The sequence below is a fragment of the Etheostoma cragini genome, chromosome 17 (assembly GCF_013103735.1).
Source record: "Etheostoma cragini isolate CJK2018 chromosome 17, CSU_Ecrag_1.0, whole genome shotgun sequence".
Lineage (NCBI taxonomy): Eukaryota > Metazoa > Chordata > Actinopteri > Perciformes > Percidae > Etheostoma > Etheostoma cragini.
The window spans coordinates 4,732,873-4,751,029 of record NC_048423.1 but is presented as its reverse complement, the minus strand read 5'-3'; the positions used below and the strand labels follow the sequence as shown (position 1 = coordinate 4,751,029).

General features: G+C 39.0%; 1 protein-coding gene across 1 annotated transcript in view; it reads left to right on the top strand.

Moving 5' to 3' along the window:
- The window catches only part of slc8a1b (solute carrier family 8 member 1b), a 126,650-nt gene extending 109,850 nt beyond the window's left edge, over positions 1 to 16,800 (top strand). Inside the window, exons 8-11 of the mRNA XM_034897829.1 lie at positions 11,289 to 11,474; positions 11,809 to 11,898; positions 16,017 to 16,120; positions 16,323 to 16,800. Of these exons, the coding sequence (XP_034753720.1) occupies positions 11,289 to 11,474; positions 11,809 to 11,898; positions 16,017 to 16,120; positions 16,323 to 16,595 (653 nt within the window). The 3' untranslated portion in view covers positions 16,596 to 16,800. The remainder of the gene's footprint in view (positions 1 to 11,288; positions 11,475 to 11,808; positions 11,899 to 16,016; positions 16,121 to 16,322) is intronic.
- Positions 16,801 to 18,157: the final 1,357 nt, after the last annotated feature.

The following is an 18,157-nucleotide window of genomic DNA, read 5'->3' as shown; positions in this document are numbered from 1 at the left end:
CACACACACACACACACACACACACACACACACACACACACACACACACACACACACACACAGACAGCTACAGTCTCAATTCAATTAAAATTGTTATCATTACCATTAGCTCTCATCGTCTGGGTTTTTACGACATTGCTACAAGACTCATTCACAACCCTGGAGTGTTTCCTCTTTTAGCTCAATCATTTTGTTAAAGTTAGGACAGTCGCAACCCGTGCCACCAAATAACCTCATTGCAAAGTCTGAAAACTAAGGCTGAAATATTTTCTCAGTTGAGTAATATTGTGCTGTTGTTTTTTTTTTAATCTAAACACAGTTAAAACAAGCTACAATATACTAATGTTTGATACTGTGTAATGCTCATATACTGTATACACCAAAGAAGTCCAATTGTTCTTAGCTTAAGTAAGGATTGTGGTCAGATTGCAGACTAAGCCTTATTGAGTGCACAGTCCAATAAAACTCACCATGACTTATGTCATCTTATCTTTGCTGATTAAACTGTGATCAGCAAAGATTAAGGTGCATTAAATAGCTTTAGGTGGCTTTATCCTTCACTATTTGTCCTGACCCTTTAACATTCTTTTTCACTTACTTTTCTCTATTTCACCTTAATCCATTTATTGCTCGGCCTCTCTTTTCATTTCTCCCACACTCTTCCACCATTGCTCAATGAATTACTTAACATAAGAGGAAGGTTATAGATGGAGGCACAAGGAGGTAATGAAAAACATAAGACCAGGTCAGGGTCACCTCTTCCAGGCTTTAGACTATGCCATGTGTGCTCAAACATTTTACAAACTGAGCATACATTTACATTAGCCACTCACAGACACACACACACACACAAACTTAGGCCCAATTGGAGACAAGTTGTAACTTTGCGGCTCATCCCTTCAAAACACACTGCTGGTTCAAGGGTTTGAACAAGTCCAGAGTTGCTGTCACTGATACGGTGGTGGATTTTAAACAAATTGATAAGCTAGCTTCGTCTAATCTCCTCTCTCTTTCTGGCACAATTTCTCTATCGCTCTTCCTCTATCATCCTGTCTTACTCTCTCTCTTATCTCCTCTCAAACTTATTAGATTTAAATCAAGATTAAAAATCTTTTTACTGTAGCCTCAAATATATCTTCTTCTTGGCGGAACACATTTCAAATTCCCCATTGTCACTCTCATCCTTCCACTTTGTCTGAAGTGTCATATTAAGATGTGTAGAAGCCCTCCAGAAATTATTATCACACATGGCAAAAAAATAATCTCCTTGTTGTTTATCAGTTCAATTAGGGGAAGATTGCAGAGGGACAGCTTTTCTGCTAAGATGGCAGCCATGAAAATACATTTAAAATATGGCAAGACTTAACCTTAAGGTCATCACATCACAACAGCAATTTGGCACTTACACTGCACAAATGCACACACCCACATCCACGCAAAATCAGACTGTGACATTCACCTCAAAGCAAAAAAAACTGCATTTAGCCAGCCATTAAAGCACTATGAAATGTCAGTATGCAGTATGCAGTGTGTGTGTGTGTGTGTGTGTGTGTGTGTCTGTGTGTGTGTGTGTGTGTGTGTGTGTGTGTGTGTATGTGTGTGTGTGTGTGTGTGTGTGTGTGTGTGTTTTTTTTACACTGACCTGTTTTCCCTTGTTCCCTTCTTTTTTGTGTTTTCTGAGTGGCTAATGGAAAGTTTCCTCCAGATAAGCTAACATAGAGAGACAGGGCGGGACTATGTTTGTATTTGTCAGTGTGCTGTTGTTCACTTACAGTATGTAAATCGGCCAAGTTGCCATTTGGTGAGCAGCTTGGTAGTTTTCAGTCTGTTGACATTCACATGTTATCCTTTAAGAGCATGATATTTCTGGGGTTTCCTCATAGATGTACCTTAAAGAAAGACTGCAGAAGTTATTGTCACAATTTGGCGCCCCCATAGTTTCAATTCTGTGCTAAATATGGACAGCTATGCAAGTACATTTTCTACGATTACATTACTTTTGAGCAAAAACTATCAACAACCTTGCTAACATAGTCAAACATTATGCATGTGCAACAAAACAAGACACAACAAGCCAGCTACTATAACTTAGTAGTCCAACAGCAAGATGGCCAGTTTGCCGTCTGTCTTGCAGCCTTTTGTTTTGCAAAGCTCTCGCCAACGACTATATATGTAATAGCCAGTACGAGTTGTCCAACGGTAACTCCCCACTAGCATTCATTTCTCGCCCGGCACTGAAAACATTTTCCTCCCAGCAGTGCTTCTCCAAGCTCCTGTGCTAGCCGTGTCCTGGCTTCACGGTTAATGGTGTGTGTCCATTGTCAGCGTCCTTTTCCTGCTTCCCATTCATTTCTATGGTAGCAGCCTTTGGAGAAGTGGGGTATCGAGTCGCCCGCTTCTAATTTGCATGAGGTTAAATCCAGCCAACTTTATGCAAATGAGGAGCGGTCAGCTTGGCTTGCTGACCTTGAGGAAACTCCATAGATCATGACTGTTGATGCAGAGCAGCCACAGGACTTCAGAGGGAAAACCAGAAAACATGTTTTCCATAATATATGATCTAGTTTCACCAAAATCACTGGTAGTGCTGTAGAGCATACATCTCTTCTCCCTGTAGAACGTACCTTCTCGCCAAGTTACGTAGTGCAGAACAGGTGTTTAGGGTGCACAGTGGGAAAGACCGAGCCAACACTGTCCTTATTACAGTCAGAACAGCATCAAAATGATTTTGGAGCTGTCATAGTGTGCAGGTGAGATTCATTTGGTATAGTGAGGGTAAATGATTAAAGGTAAACATTTTTCTTGTTAGCCTTTTCACAGTTACATGTTCCTCCACAGCATTATGGTTTTATTTAAAAACATCTTCTTGGTGAATTAGACCGTTTTACTAAGAGCACCAACACAGGGAAACCGAGTGAAAAGAGAGTGTGAGAGAGAGAGAGAAATCATTGAAAATGAAATTATGGGAGAGAGAGTGATTGTTAGGACACAGTGATGGAGAAAAGTGAAAGAAAGAGATTTATTTGAAACCACACTCCACTGCCCTCTAAATACTGAGTCCACACCACGCTGTTCATCGCCTGCCCCTGTGTTTGTGTGTGTGTGTGTGTGTGTGTGTGTGTGTGTGTGTGTGATTGCTGACATCAGTTGTGTTAACTCATGATTATGCAGTATCCACACTTAACCCCTAGTCGCTCCAGAGGCGTGCAACCTCTGATATAAAGCAAATATCGCTTTGGTTAAAAGCATCAGCTAAATGTCATGGTGTTATGTAGACACATCAAATTTCTTTAAAGGAGAAGGGTTAAACTATTTTTCATTTTTCTTATTGCAAGTTGAACTTATACCAAAGCTTTACTTTCATGAGGAGCTATTGTTTCTTAAAATTTTGGAAGATTGTGCTGAGAAGTAAATGGCCTTATGTATCTGTAATTTAATTATATATACAGTATGTGTACATACATTTATGTATATACAGTATATTTTGTATTTTAATTTTTACATGTTCAAATAAACTACTACTAAAAAGAAAGAAATACAAGAGAAACCAAACCTTTTTGGCCAAATGTTGCTTTGCAACTACTGTGACAGTTAGCCTCATTGTACTGTAGCTCACGTCACCACCTTTTTGTCATTGCTATGCATAAACTGCAATTTGCGTTCTTTAGACAGTAAATGAAAATGAAGGGTTGACACAGTGACTGATTATTTAATTGATCTGTTCACTGACTGATTGACTGGCTTGTCAAAGGCAGGCGGACTGGCTCTTTTACTAAAGGATTGTGTGTGATAACTGCTCATAATTAAACATCGGACAAACAAAGATAAAAACAAAATGTAAGTATTTTATTAATCCATCATGAGGAAATTAGTTTTCTTTCACTCTGTTGTTATTTTACACACACATGCAGTAGTTGTGGAGCAATACCAAAGTGATGCCACTAAAGCCACTCTCCAGCTACCAGTCCAAACTCTTGAACCGGCCACCCTCCGGTCCCTACGGACTGATATACCGACGCCAGAATTCAAAAGCATTCTCAAGGTTAAAAAGATTCAGTCTTTGCTGGACAAAATGCCGGTGCTCTTCCAGACTGGCTTGTCAACATTTCAGAGGTTTTAAATAAAAGTAATATTAATTAGTTTATATCTTGTGTGTGTGTGTGTGTGTGTGTGTGTGTGTGTGTGTGCGTGTGCGTGTGTGCGTGTATGTGTGTGCGTGTGTGCATGCAAACCCAGAATCTGTCATAGTATGACAGCTGTGTCATGACAACAGTATACTACAAAGTAGCCCACAGAATGCACTGCTCCATCTTTTAAAAAAGTGTATCAGGTGCAAAGCAGTCAGAAGGATAAAAGAAAACAAAAACTCCAGCACTCGCGGATAGGTAATCTTATTATTTAATATCACCAATAAACAAACGCCATTGCTGAAGACCGTGACCGTTGACTTTGACCGTTAGTCAAAGTAAAAATGTGGTTAAAATCCAGATTCACGGGTTTTACACATATATATTTTCTATAATTCAGTTTTTAATTTTTTTAATATCTAAATATATAATATTTCTGAGATCTCAATCTGGGACTTTTATTTTTTTATTTTTGATACTTTTTTCTGTGACTGGAATGGAATCATCAATGTCAAATAAACACTCACAAGAGGCACAAACTGGCTGCATTTGAAGATGCACAGATGAATGAAAGGCTGTCTTGTGTGTGACATTTCCCACAGTGCACTAGGTGTGTGATGTTCTTGTCTCCATTTAAGTCTTTGTGTGTTTTGCGTGTGTGTGTGTGTTTTGCACAACCCAGTCGCTAGCCACATGAAAGCTGGTATGTTTTTATTCAAAGTCTCTCTCTCTTCTTCTGTAATGGAAAAGGGATTGAAGGGACATTTTGTACTGACATTTTCAGTTTCAAAGCCCAGTTTGTGTGTGTGTGTGTGTGTGTGTGTGTGTGTGTGTGTGTGTGTGTGTGTGTGTGTGTGTGTGTGTGTGTGTGTGTGTGTAAATGGACTGTTCTTATATAGCACTTTTCTAGCCTACTCGACTACTCAAGCGCTTTTACATAGTAAAATTCATACATTCATACACTGTGACTAAGGCTGCTGTACAAGTACAGTACGTACAGTGTGTATGTGTCTGTGTGCGTGTGTGTCAGGGTGGGAGATTAGCACTCGCCACCAGTCAATGGCAGGTACTTTTTCAACGTGGCAGGTGACTTTGCCTTGTATACCAGCCACAGTGGCAGGTGGAGTCGTTAGCCTATTAGGGATTGTAATGCCAGTCAACCATTACGATGGACAATAATATGATATCATCCATCGGTAACCCAACCCTATAGCCTACCTTACAGATGACCAGTCCACGCACTGTACTTACTGTTGAACTTACTCGTCTTCAGAAAATGCAAAAAAAAATTCATTAGAAGAACAACTAACCTTAAATTAGACGCAATAAAAGACCAGGAGTCATCCAAGTCTTATATCAGTTGCACTGCCATACAGCTGGCAAAGATGAGACCCTAGGAGCAGAGTGTGCCACTGTGGCGTGTGTGTGTGTGTGTGTGTGTGTAAACAAGCAGTGGTATAAATGCAGTCCCCAGAGCTTATATAATAAACTTGCAAGCACACAGTCCTTCATCCAGACACATTTATGTACGCACCCCTCGCTTGACTAGCAGCATATACAGATGAGCTGCAGTCCACATCTGCCCTGGCCTATGACAACGCAGCTGGTGGGGACACTCAGTAAGCAACCAGACATAACACACATCCAACACCTCTGTAGGGCAAGAAAATTGTATTTGTGTGTGCGGGAATGTCAGAATAGATTGCTTCTAGGTTTTATTGATGCCAAGTACATTAGCATGCTAGTGCCTCTTGAAATAAAAAAGGCTAGGGAGCAGCTGTCAGATTAGCATGTAATGTTAACCCATGAGCAACTGGTATAGATGTAGTTTTATTTTATACATTGTTGCTCGGGTCATTGTTTTTTCCGTTTTTCCTAATAAGCTCCAAATAAACTTCAAAGATGACAAATGCCACACAAGCACACAAAATGGAGTAAAGAGACTTTCAATGGCATTTAGAGCGACGATAGGTTGTAGAGGGATGTGGGAGATTTAGAGGGATGAAGCGAGAAAGTGACAGCGAATATTCAATTATACAAGGGCTATATCAGCAAAATGTAACCTAGGATGAAAAAAGCGTGTAGGACAGAGAGGGAGAAAAGAATTAATTTCGGATATCCACTTTATCACTGTAACGCGTAACTGAGCATGGAAATAGAGAGACGGGAAGTGTGCGCAAGCCAAGCATGAAAAGAAGTAAAGGGAGATAAAAAGGGAGGGACAAGAGAGCATAAAGACAAATAGGAGAAACATATATATTCACACTGCTGTTGTAGGCTATATAACCACAGGCATCAACTGACACCGTTGGTGATACTTGTCACTAAAGCTTCTAAATGCTCTTTTTTTCATTTTTCTAACAAGGTATCATTATTCTAGGGTCTTGTTGCTGATGGGCAGGTTAGTTCAGCTCTGTCTCTTAGAAATTACAACATATTAAGTTGCAACATTCCATGAATTTTAGTGCAGATTCCCTCTTGTTAAGAATGAAATTGCACAAAATGATAAATTTACTAATTTAAACATCTCCTTGTGTGAGTATATCTATGGATCTCCTTCAACTGCATGTGATTGTAGGCCTAATGTTTTTAAGCTAAGCAGCAGCAATGGTCATGTTTTTTAAAGGTTGGCTATCACTATGTTACAAATGCAGTGAAATTATAGACAAATAAATGGCCACTGCTTGTAAACCCATTTTTGAATCAGGCATTTGCAGCATATTTTTATCGACCACTTTAGCATACTTTCCAGTCTTGTGTAGATTAATATGCATAGTACACTTTTAGCTACCTACCTAGCTATTTTGAAGTCATGGTCTAGATTGCCATGACACAACCGATACACATCCTGTATCTAGCTAGCTAGCTAGATACAGGTTGTGTATTCCTACCCTCTAATACATGTGTGTCAAACTCAGTTTCCCTAATTATATATAGCCATTATATATATATATATATATATATATATATATATATATATATATATATAATGGCTGTATTATTGCAGGTCTCATAAACTGTAGTCTTCTCACTTACACTTTGGGCCTTATAAATTCCCAAAAATGTCCAGCAAAAAAGTTTGTCAGCCAGCAACAAAACCGTCAGAAAGTATCAAAAATGTCAGAAAAGTAAAGCCTCAAAAACATTTAAACAATGTGCCTAAAGCATTGCAAAGAGCGCATAAACTGCCATGAAGAGGCGTAAAAAATGTTTGGTTACGTTTTGGCAAGAAAACTACTAGATACAGTTTCAAAAGGTTGTTGTAGTTTGGGTTAAAACCAGTACGTCTGTTACGTTACTTCACTTCCGGACATTCATGTGATGCAGGACATGACGTAGATCCATTTGTTCTGTAGAGTTACTGTAAAAACAACTTTTTTTATTTTCAAACGGGACACAAACCCCATTCTCTTTGGTGAAAGTTCTGTGTTTGTGGTCACCACACATTGTGATTTCCACACTCATGTAATTAACGCCCCCACACACAGGAACAGATGATAAAAAGAAAGAGACCAAAGAGAGACCCCAATGCTGTGATAAAAGAGCACATATACTGTATATTAGCAGAAAGAGAGAGAGTTAGAAATGGCTCCATTCAGCCATTACAGATTGTGTGGGAGGGAAGGAGAACTGCTGAAGGTAAAAAGTGACATAACTCAAGTAGAGAGCCTTGTTTTATAATTCATTACAAAGTGTGTGTGTGTGTGTGTGTGTGTGTGTGTGTGTGTGTGTGTGTGTGTGTTTGTGTGTGTGTGTGTCTGTGTGCAGGCGTGCGTGCGAGTTCCAAACCATAATAGTGGATAAGGCCATTGCTTGCTCCAGTGACCCTCTACTTTTCATTTATAGTTGATGATTTGATTTGTTTCAAGTGCTCACCCTGAAAAGAAAGCATCTATTTTTTATTACATTAAAGAAGGTATGTTAGGTAGCCTGAGGACACTATTGGCCCTATTAAAGTGCATTACTCTTTATTTATTGTAATTATAGAACACATGTGTTTAATGACTTAATATCAGGCTGTCATAGAACTTTGTACTTACAACAGAAGGTCAGCACTCAATGTGTCAGCAGCCGACCCAAATTTGTCCTGTTTTGAGATAATTGTGGTTATAGGTCATAAGTACAATTCAATAGTGATTCTTTTGTAGATGATTTACTGTTTTATTATCTGTCATGACAGTTTAGCAAAGGCTGATGCATTCAGTTCCAAGTAACATATTTCAAAATAAGGTAATTTATCTCTCACTGAAATTGAAAGATGCATGTGAGAGGTAGTTTGGCTGTTGAGCTTCTGTTTTTTTTAACTTTTTTCCATCCATAATTCCAGAACAAACATTCTTTAGGGCATACATCCAATCAATAAAAATGACTGGCTGCTTCCAAATGTTACTTTTAAAACAATTAAGGTGGAATATTTTATTTCAAACACAACAGCCCAAAAACACCTCCACTGGTATAAAGTTATGAGATAATCGAAACAGGAAACAAGCATTGGACCCTCAAAATCAAGCGTTTCTAAAAGCTTTGATGGATTATTTTGCATGGTAAAGTAATGGAAGAACATTTGCTATGGTAGAAGGAAACTCTCCAAACATAGCTCAGTTTAAGGTGCAGACAGTTTTTGTTCCTTTGTTTGTTTTGAGCATTTTAATGCATCACCAGCTCTTAGAAGGTTAATAGTATTCACTGAGTCAGCGGTCCGGGTGAAATCAATAAGACATCATGGCTTTCCCTGAGATTTACCCATCAGCATGTTTCATGGAAGCAGCAGGTACTCTTGTTTATTAATTCATTTAACTCATTTATAAATGGAGCCATACAACAGCCAACTAACTACACAGGAGTGTAGAGACTGCTAATGGTGTGTGCCCCTGCATGTGGCTGGCCATAGTCCATGTCCTGAGGCATGATTAGACTTTGGTACTGATATTGCATGCACACACACTTGCCTCTCATTGGGTCAGAAATGATGCCAAACTGAGTGTGATTTTTACATTTCTGTCACTATAGATTTAAACTAACAGTCTTTATGTCTGCTGGAGTTTAATAGTCCTTTATTACTTTGCACTTCAGGTGTCTCTGGTAAACAATGGATAAATATTATCCGTTCTCTTCCAAGCAAGGACAAGATTGAGTTTATGAAATCTTAACCTCTCCAATAGCACGGTTCCTCAACCGGTACCTGTTTTTCCACAACGTGTTTTCATTCATGAATTGCAAGCATTAAATCGTCACCAACATGGTCATGCAGCACATCATTAGAAAGCTTAAAGTCTTGTGATTCCATCAAGCCCCCGCACAAAGCATAAGGTTACTTACTTACAGTTAAGAAACACTGCACCGTTTCTGTCTAAATCGAGCGTGCATCCCTACCTTTGTCCTCGTGTCTTTATCCACAGCGGTGAAAGATATTCATAAACGTTGATTTCCTAAATTGCAAACACTCCAAGGAAATAGAATTTCCAAGCCTTGTAATCCATAATTAGCTGGTCCCCTCACAATCTTTAGTTTCTGTCCAAGTTTCGACGTTCAGAAATCTAGATTTCTCATTTTTTATCGTTTGTAACTTTTTCCCTGTGCGGGCTAGAAATCAAGTCGACACACCATTAGAATCTGTGGCTTCTGCAGATTGCAGTGAACCTTGTTCCCAGCCAATAGCATGAGCCTATCAAGAGATACCCTCAAGCTAAGCCAATGATATCGCACAGTCCCCATTGGGCACACGTGGGAAAGATTTACTTTTAGCTTTTTTTTGGCTTTTTTAGAAATAAGAAAAAAGACAAACGCACAGACATATCTGTAGAAGTACATTCATATAAAATCCATTTTATAAGTCATTTTTTTCTGGATTTTTTCTGTTCTAAGTTGAGACATGTGGCTAGGGTACTATTTTAGTATATAGCACCTGTAATATGCTTACAGTAGTGCTTTTTATTAATTTTTCAGATGATTTACTTGGACGGAAATAGAAATTCTGTGTTCTAACCTCTGTAGCTCTGTGTCAGTAAGGCCTAGTGTCACACTGCCACTAGAAACAACAAGTTGAGAGTGTTAACTTCCCAATGAACTCAGTGTCATCCCAGAGGGCCAAAGCATGTGGAAACTGCAGCACTTTTTTAAGGGTAAAAATTTAGGCGAGAAAAATCACATATTTTCAAGTGTCTAAGAGGATTATATAAAGATGAAATGTGTTCAACATCGGCTTTTAGTATGGGAGGCAGATTTGTGTTTCCATTTGCACAAAAAATAGCTTCTGTGCAAGTTCGCTAACTTTTTGGCAGTTCATTTTAAACTATTTGCAAGGTTTAAACGTCTTTTGATCTTTTGTATTAGGCTAGCAGACCGACAGATTACAATATGAATATTGTTAACACATATACAGACTAAAAACAACATGTAACAAACCTTATATACTAATCTAAACACTGATAGTTTACCCAGCAAACATTTTCAATTTGGCTTTAATGTGATCATGGTTTGTTATGGCATAGTTACACACTCTCTGCTCTAGTTAACATTCTTTATTAATTTGTCCTCCATTTTAGTCATTATTTTAGATGTAGCCTTCAAGCCACTAAGTTAACACAAAATGTCTAAGTCAATTATAATTCAAACTTAAAGATGATGCTCAGATGTGAATTAAACCTGAATTAAACACGAACTTAATTACTGATAACACAAAAACTGTAAAATATATCATGAAGTTAAATCATTTTCTAAATGTTTTTCAAACAGTTTAAAGTTTGAATGCCGTCTGTCGGTAAAAGTATGTGGGAGAGGTAGTATTTTAAACAGTAAGAATCCTGAAGAGTATTTGGAGATTGCTCAGTTGACTGTGATGTAAAATGAAACAAAAGAGATTATTATTTAATATAATTAATATTTCAAAATGTATAAATGGTGGGGGAGAAGTTGAAAAAGTCCCATCATGTGCTTAAAGAGCTGAATGTTTTCATATTCCAATGTTTTTTGTAGCCGTAAGAATGCTGTAGTTAGAGGTGACCAAAGAAAGTTAGAGAATAAAGAATTGGTTAACAATAAGAAGTCAGTTAGCTTACTGTGTGTCATGCCTGGAAACATTTTAAACAACAGGTGAGAACTTTGAGGGAATCGCTGCCGCCCTCCTCTGAACCTCTTTTTCTTTTTCTTCCTTCTGCTCAGGCGAGGATGATGACGACGAGGAGTGCGGGGAAGAGAAGCTGCCGTCATGTTTTGACTACGTCATGCACTTCCTCACCGTCTTCTGGAAGGTTATTTTCGCCTTTGTCCCTCCCACAGAGTACTGGAACGGCTGGGCCTGCTTCGTCGTCTCCATCTGCATGATCGGACTGCTCACCGCCATGATTGGTACGACAACCGCTGACAAGACACATTTGAAATTCAAACAGAAGTTAATAGAGTTAAGGAAAAATCGAAATAAGCTACAACACTTTTTAATGATTATAATTTGGATTTTACTGGTATCGGGGGAATAAATAAAAACTTAAGCATCATGATCATAATACTTTTTTGATTTACAGTAGAGTGACACAAAGATGTTCAAATATGTTTATTTTTTATCTTTGTCAGGTACGACTTGACTGCTATCTTTATATCAATGATATTTAGCATTTTAGAAAGTTTTGATAAAAGCAGTGTTGGGTATAGTGGTGATGATAATGTTCCTTTTATATTATTACAGGGGACCTGGCCTCTCATTTTGGCTGCACAGTGGGCTTGAAAGACTCAGTCACCGCAGTAGTATTTGTTGCATTGGGAACCTCTGTACCAGGTGAGTTTGTATTGGCGCACCCATTCACTGTATGTTTATATAAATGTGCTGTACTGTATGTTCGCTCTGATATTGATCAATCACTGCCACCGTTTTAATTATCTTAAATATCCGACTACTGGACTTTCCGCCAGCTTTAAACAAAGACCTTTCTCTCTCCACATTTGGCATTTAGCTTCATAATGCCTTTATGAGCATGAATACCCCGAGGGCCTTAATGTAGGAATAGATTAGTGTTCATCGATGACCCCTAATCATGGAGTAAAAATTGACCTTTTCAATTTATTTCTTCAGTTTTATTAGTGGGAGCTTTGTTTCTCGCATTTCTTTTCTTCATTGTTTCAACTGCAGAATAAAATAAACTGCTGCATTCCTGCAACGATGATTTGCTGAATGCTCAGTCACCAGCATTTGGTCGGCAAAGACATTTTATTTATTTACATTTATATTTATTAATTAGTGGGCTTTAGTTGAATAAGCACTACATTGCAATAGTCAAAGCAACATTATACATGGAAGAGAACAATTACATTTAAATAAATGCATTAGTTGAAGATAATAATGTAACTGATGGTCAACTGAGATTTAAATTGATTAATTAATGAATAACTAATTTATTTTATTTTTTACTTCATTTGAAGTTATTAAACATCCAAACACAAAAAGGAGAGGTAGAGAGTAGTTTTTGACTGGCCCTGTATAGTTTCCAGTCTCTCCAGTGTTGAAGCCTGGAAAGTCTGCAGACAGCAGCATGAATCATCCTCTAAACGTGAAGTATGACTGGCGACTGCAACGGCTGGCTAAATATGTTTTAACCTTGGCGCCTGGCTCCTGCCTCTAGAGACACACACACACACACACACACACACACACACAGAACAAGCATGCAGACATAGCACATGATTGAATCTGAGATGAATAACATGCAGACATTAACAACTGACAAACAGTAATTACTTTAACGAACAGACTCACACACTCACATATTAAATCTTGAAATACATTTGGCTTACAAACACACACACTCACACACACACACACACACAAACACACACCTGTATGGTGACCGCCATACTATTAGCATAGGGCCATTTGTCATGTCAGGCTCAGGTGGTCTCTGTCCTCCCATTTTGGGAGCTCAGGGGAAAAACTGATGTATCACATACTATTTTCACACACACAAAACATACTACATGCACACTTTCAGAAAATGTTAAATTTGAACACACACAAACAGAAATACAAGCTGGCTAATGGTTGCATTTACGGAAAAAGGCAGAAAAACAAAGTTGAGTGAAATAGAAATACACACACATTCGAACAACTTGTAGAGCTGCAGAATGGAAACAAAGAGGTTCAGCTTTTCTGAAGTTCTCAGCCTCAGTTTGTCATTGTTATTAGTTGAATATCAGATTGTCCAGGTCTGGCAATGCAAAACTATGTATCATTTCACATCATAACGTGATAATTTATGTTGTTAGAACATTAAACTCCTGTTTGAGTGAAGTCATGGCGTGAGGATGGATAAATTGCGAAATATGACTCACATACACAATTTGATTAAAATCTACATCATGCTTGAGCTGAGACTCTTCCTTCTGTACAGCCCCGTCTATTTAAAAAAAAACCTTCTTAGTGTACTCATCACAATATTACCACTGTCCCCAATAGCTGCAGATTGGAATCATGTCTTAGCCCAAGCATGAAGTAGAAGTTAATCAAATTGTATTTATAAGCCATATGTTACACTTTTTTGTGTGCACACCTAGTCTTCATTCAAACATGAGTTTCATGTTCTTACAAGAAAAATTATCACTTTATAACAAGAAACTTTTTGACTTAAAAAAGTGATAGTGATATGTTTTTCTTTTTCAGGCGTGGTAGCACTATGCCTCCGTAAGAACATAATACTACACAGTTTTACAAAAAAGCAGGAGATTGGGATGGGTTTTGTTTGTTTCATTTACTGAGTGATCAATGTAATCATCAATATTTGCAGCTGCCAGTACCATTATTAGAATATTGCCAGATTTTGGGTTTTTTGAAGCTCATGTTCAGAGATCCTTGAAAATCGATCAAACTCTAATTTGGTAAAATGAGAAAATCTGAATCAATCAATCTCAATTTTCTCATTAGTCAATAGTTCAAACAAAGTATCACAAGAACTAAGGGGCAGATTTCTGTCACATTTCCTGACGATATTCGTGATCCCAAGAGGATGGATCCTAATGTTTTTGATAAGAATTGATCTTTCCCCTTAGCCATCAACACCACATGCAAAAAGATTGCCAGATAGCCTTTAGCACATCAATGCCCCCTTATAAGTCAAGAGGCAAGAGTGAAAATGGAGCAGAAAAGAGAGAAATCAGAGAAGGAGAAAGGATGTAGAGAGGGCAGAAGAGAGAGAGAGAGAGAGAGAGAGAGAGAGAGAGAGAGAGAGAGAGAGAGAGAGACCGGTTGATTGACAATAAGGGAGGGAGAGGATAAGGGCAGAAAACTCTCCAGGGAGGCCTACTCTCACTGAAGGAGCTGCAGAGTAAAACCTGTTTCATACATAAACACACACACACACACACGCCGCTACCGAACATGCAAGCACCCACGCACTCACCCACTCAATCAGGCACACAAGCACCCAAAGACCAGTTGATGCACACAGACATACACAGGGCTTTGCCAGCTTGTGGAGGCATGGATCAGAATGGACCCAGGTGGCGTTGTTCACTAACACACACAGTGTACATGCATGCACTGCACACAGGGACACACACACACATTTAGGCAGACAGGTACACACACACACACACACACACACACACAAACACACACGCTTACACTTTAAACCAAAGATTTATCTTTGCAAGACTTTCTTTGGCTCATAGCCTCTCCAATCCTGTTCTAGTCCTCCCATCATCTTTTCTTCCACTGCCAGTTTGGCTGTCACTTCAAGAAAGCCCTTTCTTGCCTATTCTCCCCATGTTATCTCCTCTCACTGTATCTGGCAGAGAAAAGCAACAGGACATGAATGACTAATGAAGAGAAGATGGCAAGAAAATTAGTGCGAGATAGGGGCACTAACTGACCATTTGGCTGTTTGCTTAGTCTTTGTGCAGCCTATTGTTGAGATTTGGCAAGGTCTCTGCTCCTTTCAGTACCTCAAGGAGGAGCGTCCCTTGCACCTGCTGTAGTTTGGCAAAAATGAAACCTGGGAAAAATGTGGGGACTAAAGAGTATAATGCTGATAAGTCATCAGGCAAAGATTTGTTTGCCCTTGCAAACTGAAATTCCACCTTGTAAATTATTGATCTTGGACCAAATTCAGCCTGCTCTGGCTGCCGGCAACAGAACACTGTAACAGGATTAAAGATTGTGGTTTCTAATTTAAGGTTCCCTGCCTAATGTGGAAACAGGATTTTCACAGTGTTATGTATTATTAATTAAAAGTGTTCTGCATTTATCAAGTGTCTTCTGTCAATGAGTTCTTATATACTGTAACTCAAAAATGAGTGCATGTTAAAGTCAGGAGTTCAACTCCAACTGTAAATCTGTTTAATAGTTACTTTTCACTGAATAGCACATGTTGTACTAATAAGAGCAATTCACAAGGGCTTTGCCAATGCTTCATCTCTCTATAGCTTTAACTTTCTCAGTCAACACTGTAGTGGCTAAATGAGAGAAGAGTTATATGTAACTGTACTGGCAATGTTTAGTCTTTGAGGGAGGTGAAGACGTGCACAATTCAATTGGCCTGGAGGTGGCACTAGAAATACATGTCAGACTGTAGTTTCAGTAAAGTCAATATATGTATTTTCCATTAGCCGCCTTATCGTCCATACCAAATTCCATGCCAACCTGGACATTAGTTTTTAAATTTTTCAAAACTCCTCCAACTTAATGCTCCAATGAAAGAGTGTTGTGCCTTACTTAAATTATTTCCTTCAAAGAGCACAATGTATTTCTATTCTCAGTGCAGAGTAGGGGTTATGATTAGATATTAAGGTAATATACACTGTATGTCAGTAGAAAGTTGGGGATGTTGTTTGTAAAAAAAAATGCTCTAAGATGTTCTTCTACTTATAATATTTGATTTGTCTCCCTCCTTTTCTTTCTCTGGCCAGATACCTTTGCCAGTAAGGTCGCTGCTACCCAGGATCAGTATGCAGATGCGTCCATCGGTAATGTGACAGGCTCTAACGCTGTTAATGTTTTTCTGGGCATTGGGGTGAGTTCAGCTCATTTAAACATTGGTTCATGAATTCATTCATAGCTGCTGTAAATTCAGTGGTGCTTGTTATACTGCAGTAGTAGTAATTACTACCATGTATTTGTAATAATTCATATGTTATTTTGTGAGTGCTATTCTTTAATGCTGCCGCTGTTATAGACAGTCAGGTTATTCAGTTTGATTCTGCTGATTATGACAGGTGGCGTGGTCCATTGCTGCCATCTACCACAGTAGCAGGGGGGAGGAGTTCAGGGTGGATCCTGGCACACTGGCCTTCTCCGTCACGCTCTTCACCATCTTTGCCTTTATCGCCGTCGGCACGCTGATGTACCGGCGGCGGCCAGAGATCGGTGGAGAGCTGGGAGGGCCCCGGACATCGAAGGTCCTGACCTCCATGCTGTTTTTTAGCCTGTGGCTCCTCTACATCCTCTTCTCCTCACTGGAGGCCTACTGCCACATCCAGGGCTTCTAAGACAACAGGAGATGACGAAGAAAAAGGGTGGGACAGAAGGAGAACATGGAGCAAAAAAAACGAGGGAAGGTGAATGAATGGATGGATTTGGAAATTAAAGCAGTCTCATTGATCGATCACTCCCTCCCTTTACGCAGTAGATTAAATAACGGATGAATGGATGGATGTAGAGATGAAGAAATGGACACATCAAAGCATCTAAAAACAGAATGGCAGAAACCAGATGCTTAAAAGGATGATGGCAAACAGGAAAATCATAGAAATCTGGATGAAAAAGGAATAAACTAAGGAATATGTTATTTTGTCTTTATGTATAAATCCAAACCAATCAAGTTGTCTTAAACCCACCCCCGTTTTAAATACACTTAAACTAATCCCCAAGACACACAATGTGTCTCAGATGGTTCAACCATAAAGAAATGAAGAAAATGAGTTTTAACAAAACGAGAAGTGGAATGTTCAACTAGACCGACACACCGCTTCTAGGTTGTGTGGCTTCACCAACAGCAATCCAGTTAATCCCCCTCCAGTTGGAGCAGTGCTACTCACCTGTTCAACTACTATAACAGGCCCGAGTGAGACAGAAAAGGACAGAATAACTATCAGTATGGACATGCATGACCAGAAGACACCAAAAACACAATCAGAAGAAACAGGATATATTGCCACAACTGTTTAATGACAACAAACTGTGTGTGTGCTGGTGTGTGACTGTGTTTTTCTGTGCTTGTGTGTTGTGGGAAGGTTGTCAAGTACTGTGAAAAGAACCGCCTCTCGTTGTGCTGTCACTGCGCGCAATGGTATATGCTTTCGTATTTGAGGTCTTTTTGAGTCCCACTCTGCCAGCCTGTAAAAATGCTGTGTAAGACTCTTTTGTGGGTAGGCACGTTCAGTGAAATGAAATGTTTTGAACATCACTGAGGTTTGAAATGTAAATACAAAGAGCTGAACGTACATTACAGCTCTACTATTTTCCTTCTGAATGTCTTGGTTACGCCATGTGCTCCTAAAAGGGCCCTCATTCTGTTGCTTTATACAGTAGATGTAAATGATTTAAGGTCTAATTTGAATTAAGAAAGGGTTAGTGTGCTTTTACCTTTAATAAGGCCATGTCTGAGAAGACAAAATGGCCACTCTACCGTTTAAAACTGTTAGAGAAACTACTATCATTGCATATTTATCTAGATTACTCTTCTGTGTTCTTTTTGTTTTTTTAAACCGTGGAATTCTGTTATCTGGTTTTCCATCTATGAGATTCCCACCATCATGTGTCAATTGTAACATTGCAATAATCTTTGCAAACGAAGGTACCGTCCTCTGTGAAACCTCATAGGCTGTCAATTTCTTTACCGCATTGTTTTTCTCACTTTGATGCCGCCTTCCCGTTGGTTTGCTCAACTGCTTGTGTCATCCTGTGTCTCTTAAGTACCTCCCCCTGGCTGGTCAGTGGACCAATCCAAATCCTCAAGGGCTTTGTAAGAAACAACCACTAATTCCTAACCCTGACCCTTGATGTATGTTTCTTTGCATAGATTGGTCGTCAGGGGGCTATTTAACAGGGA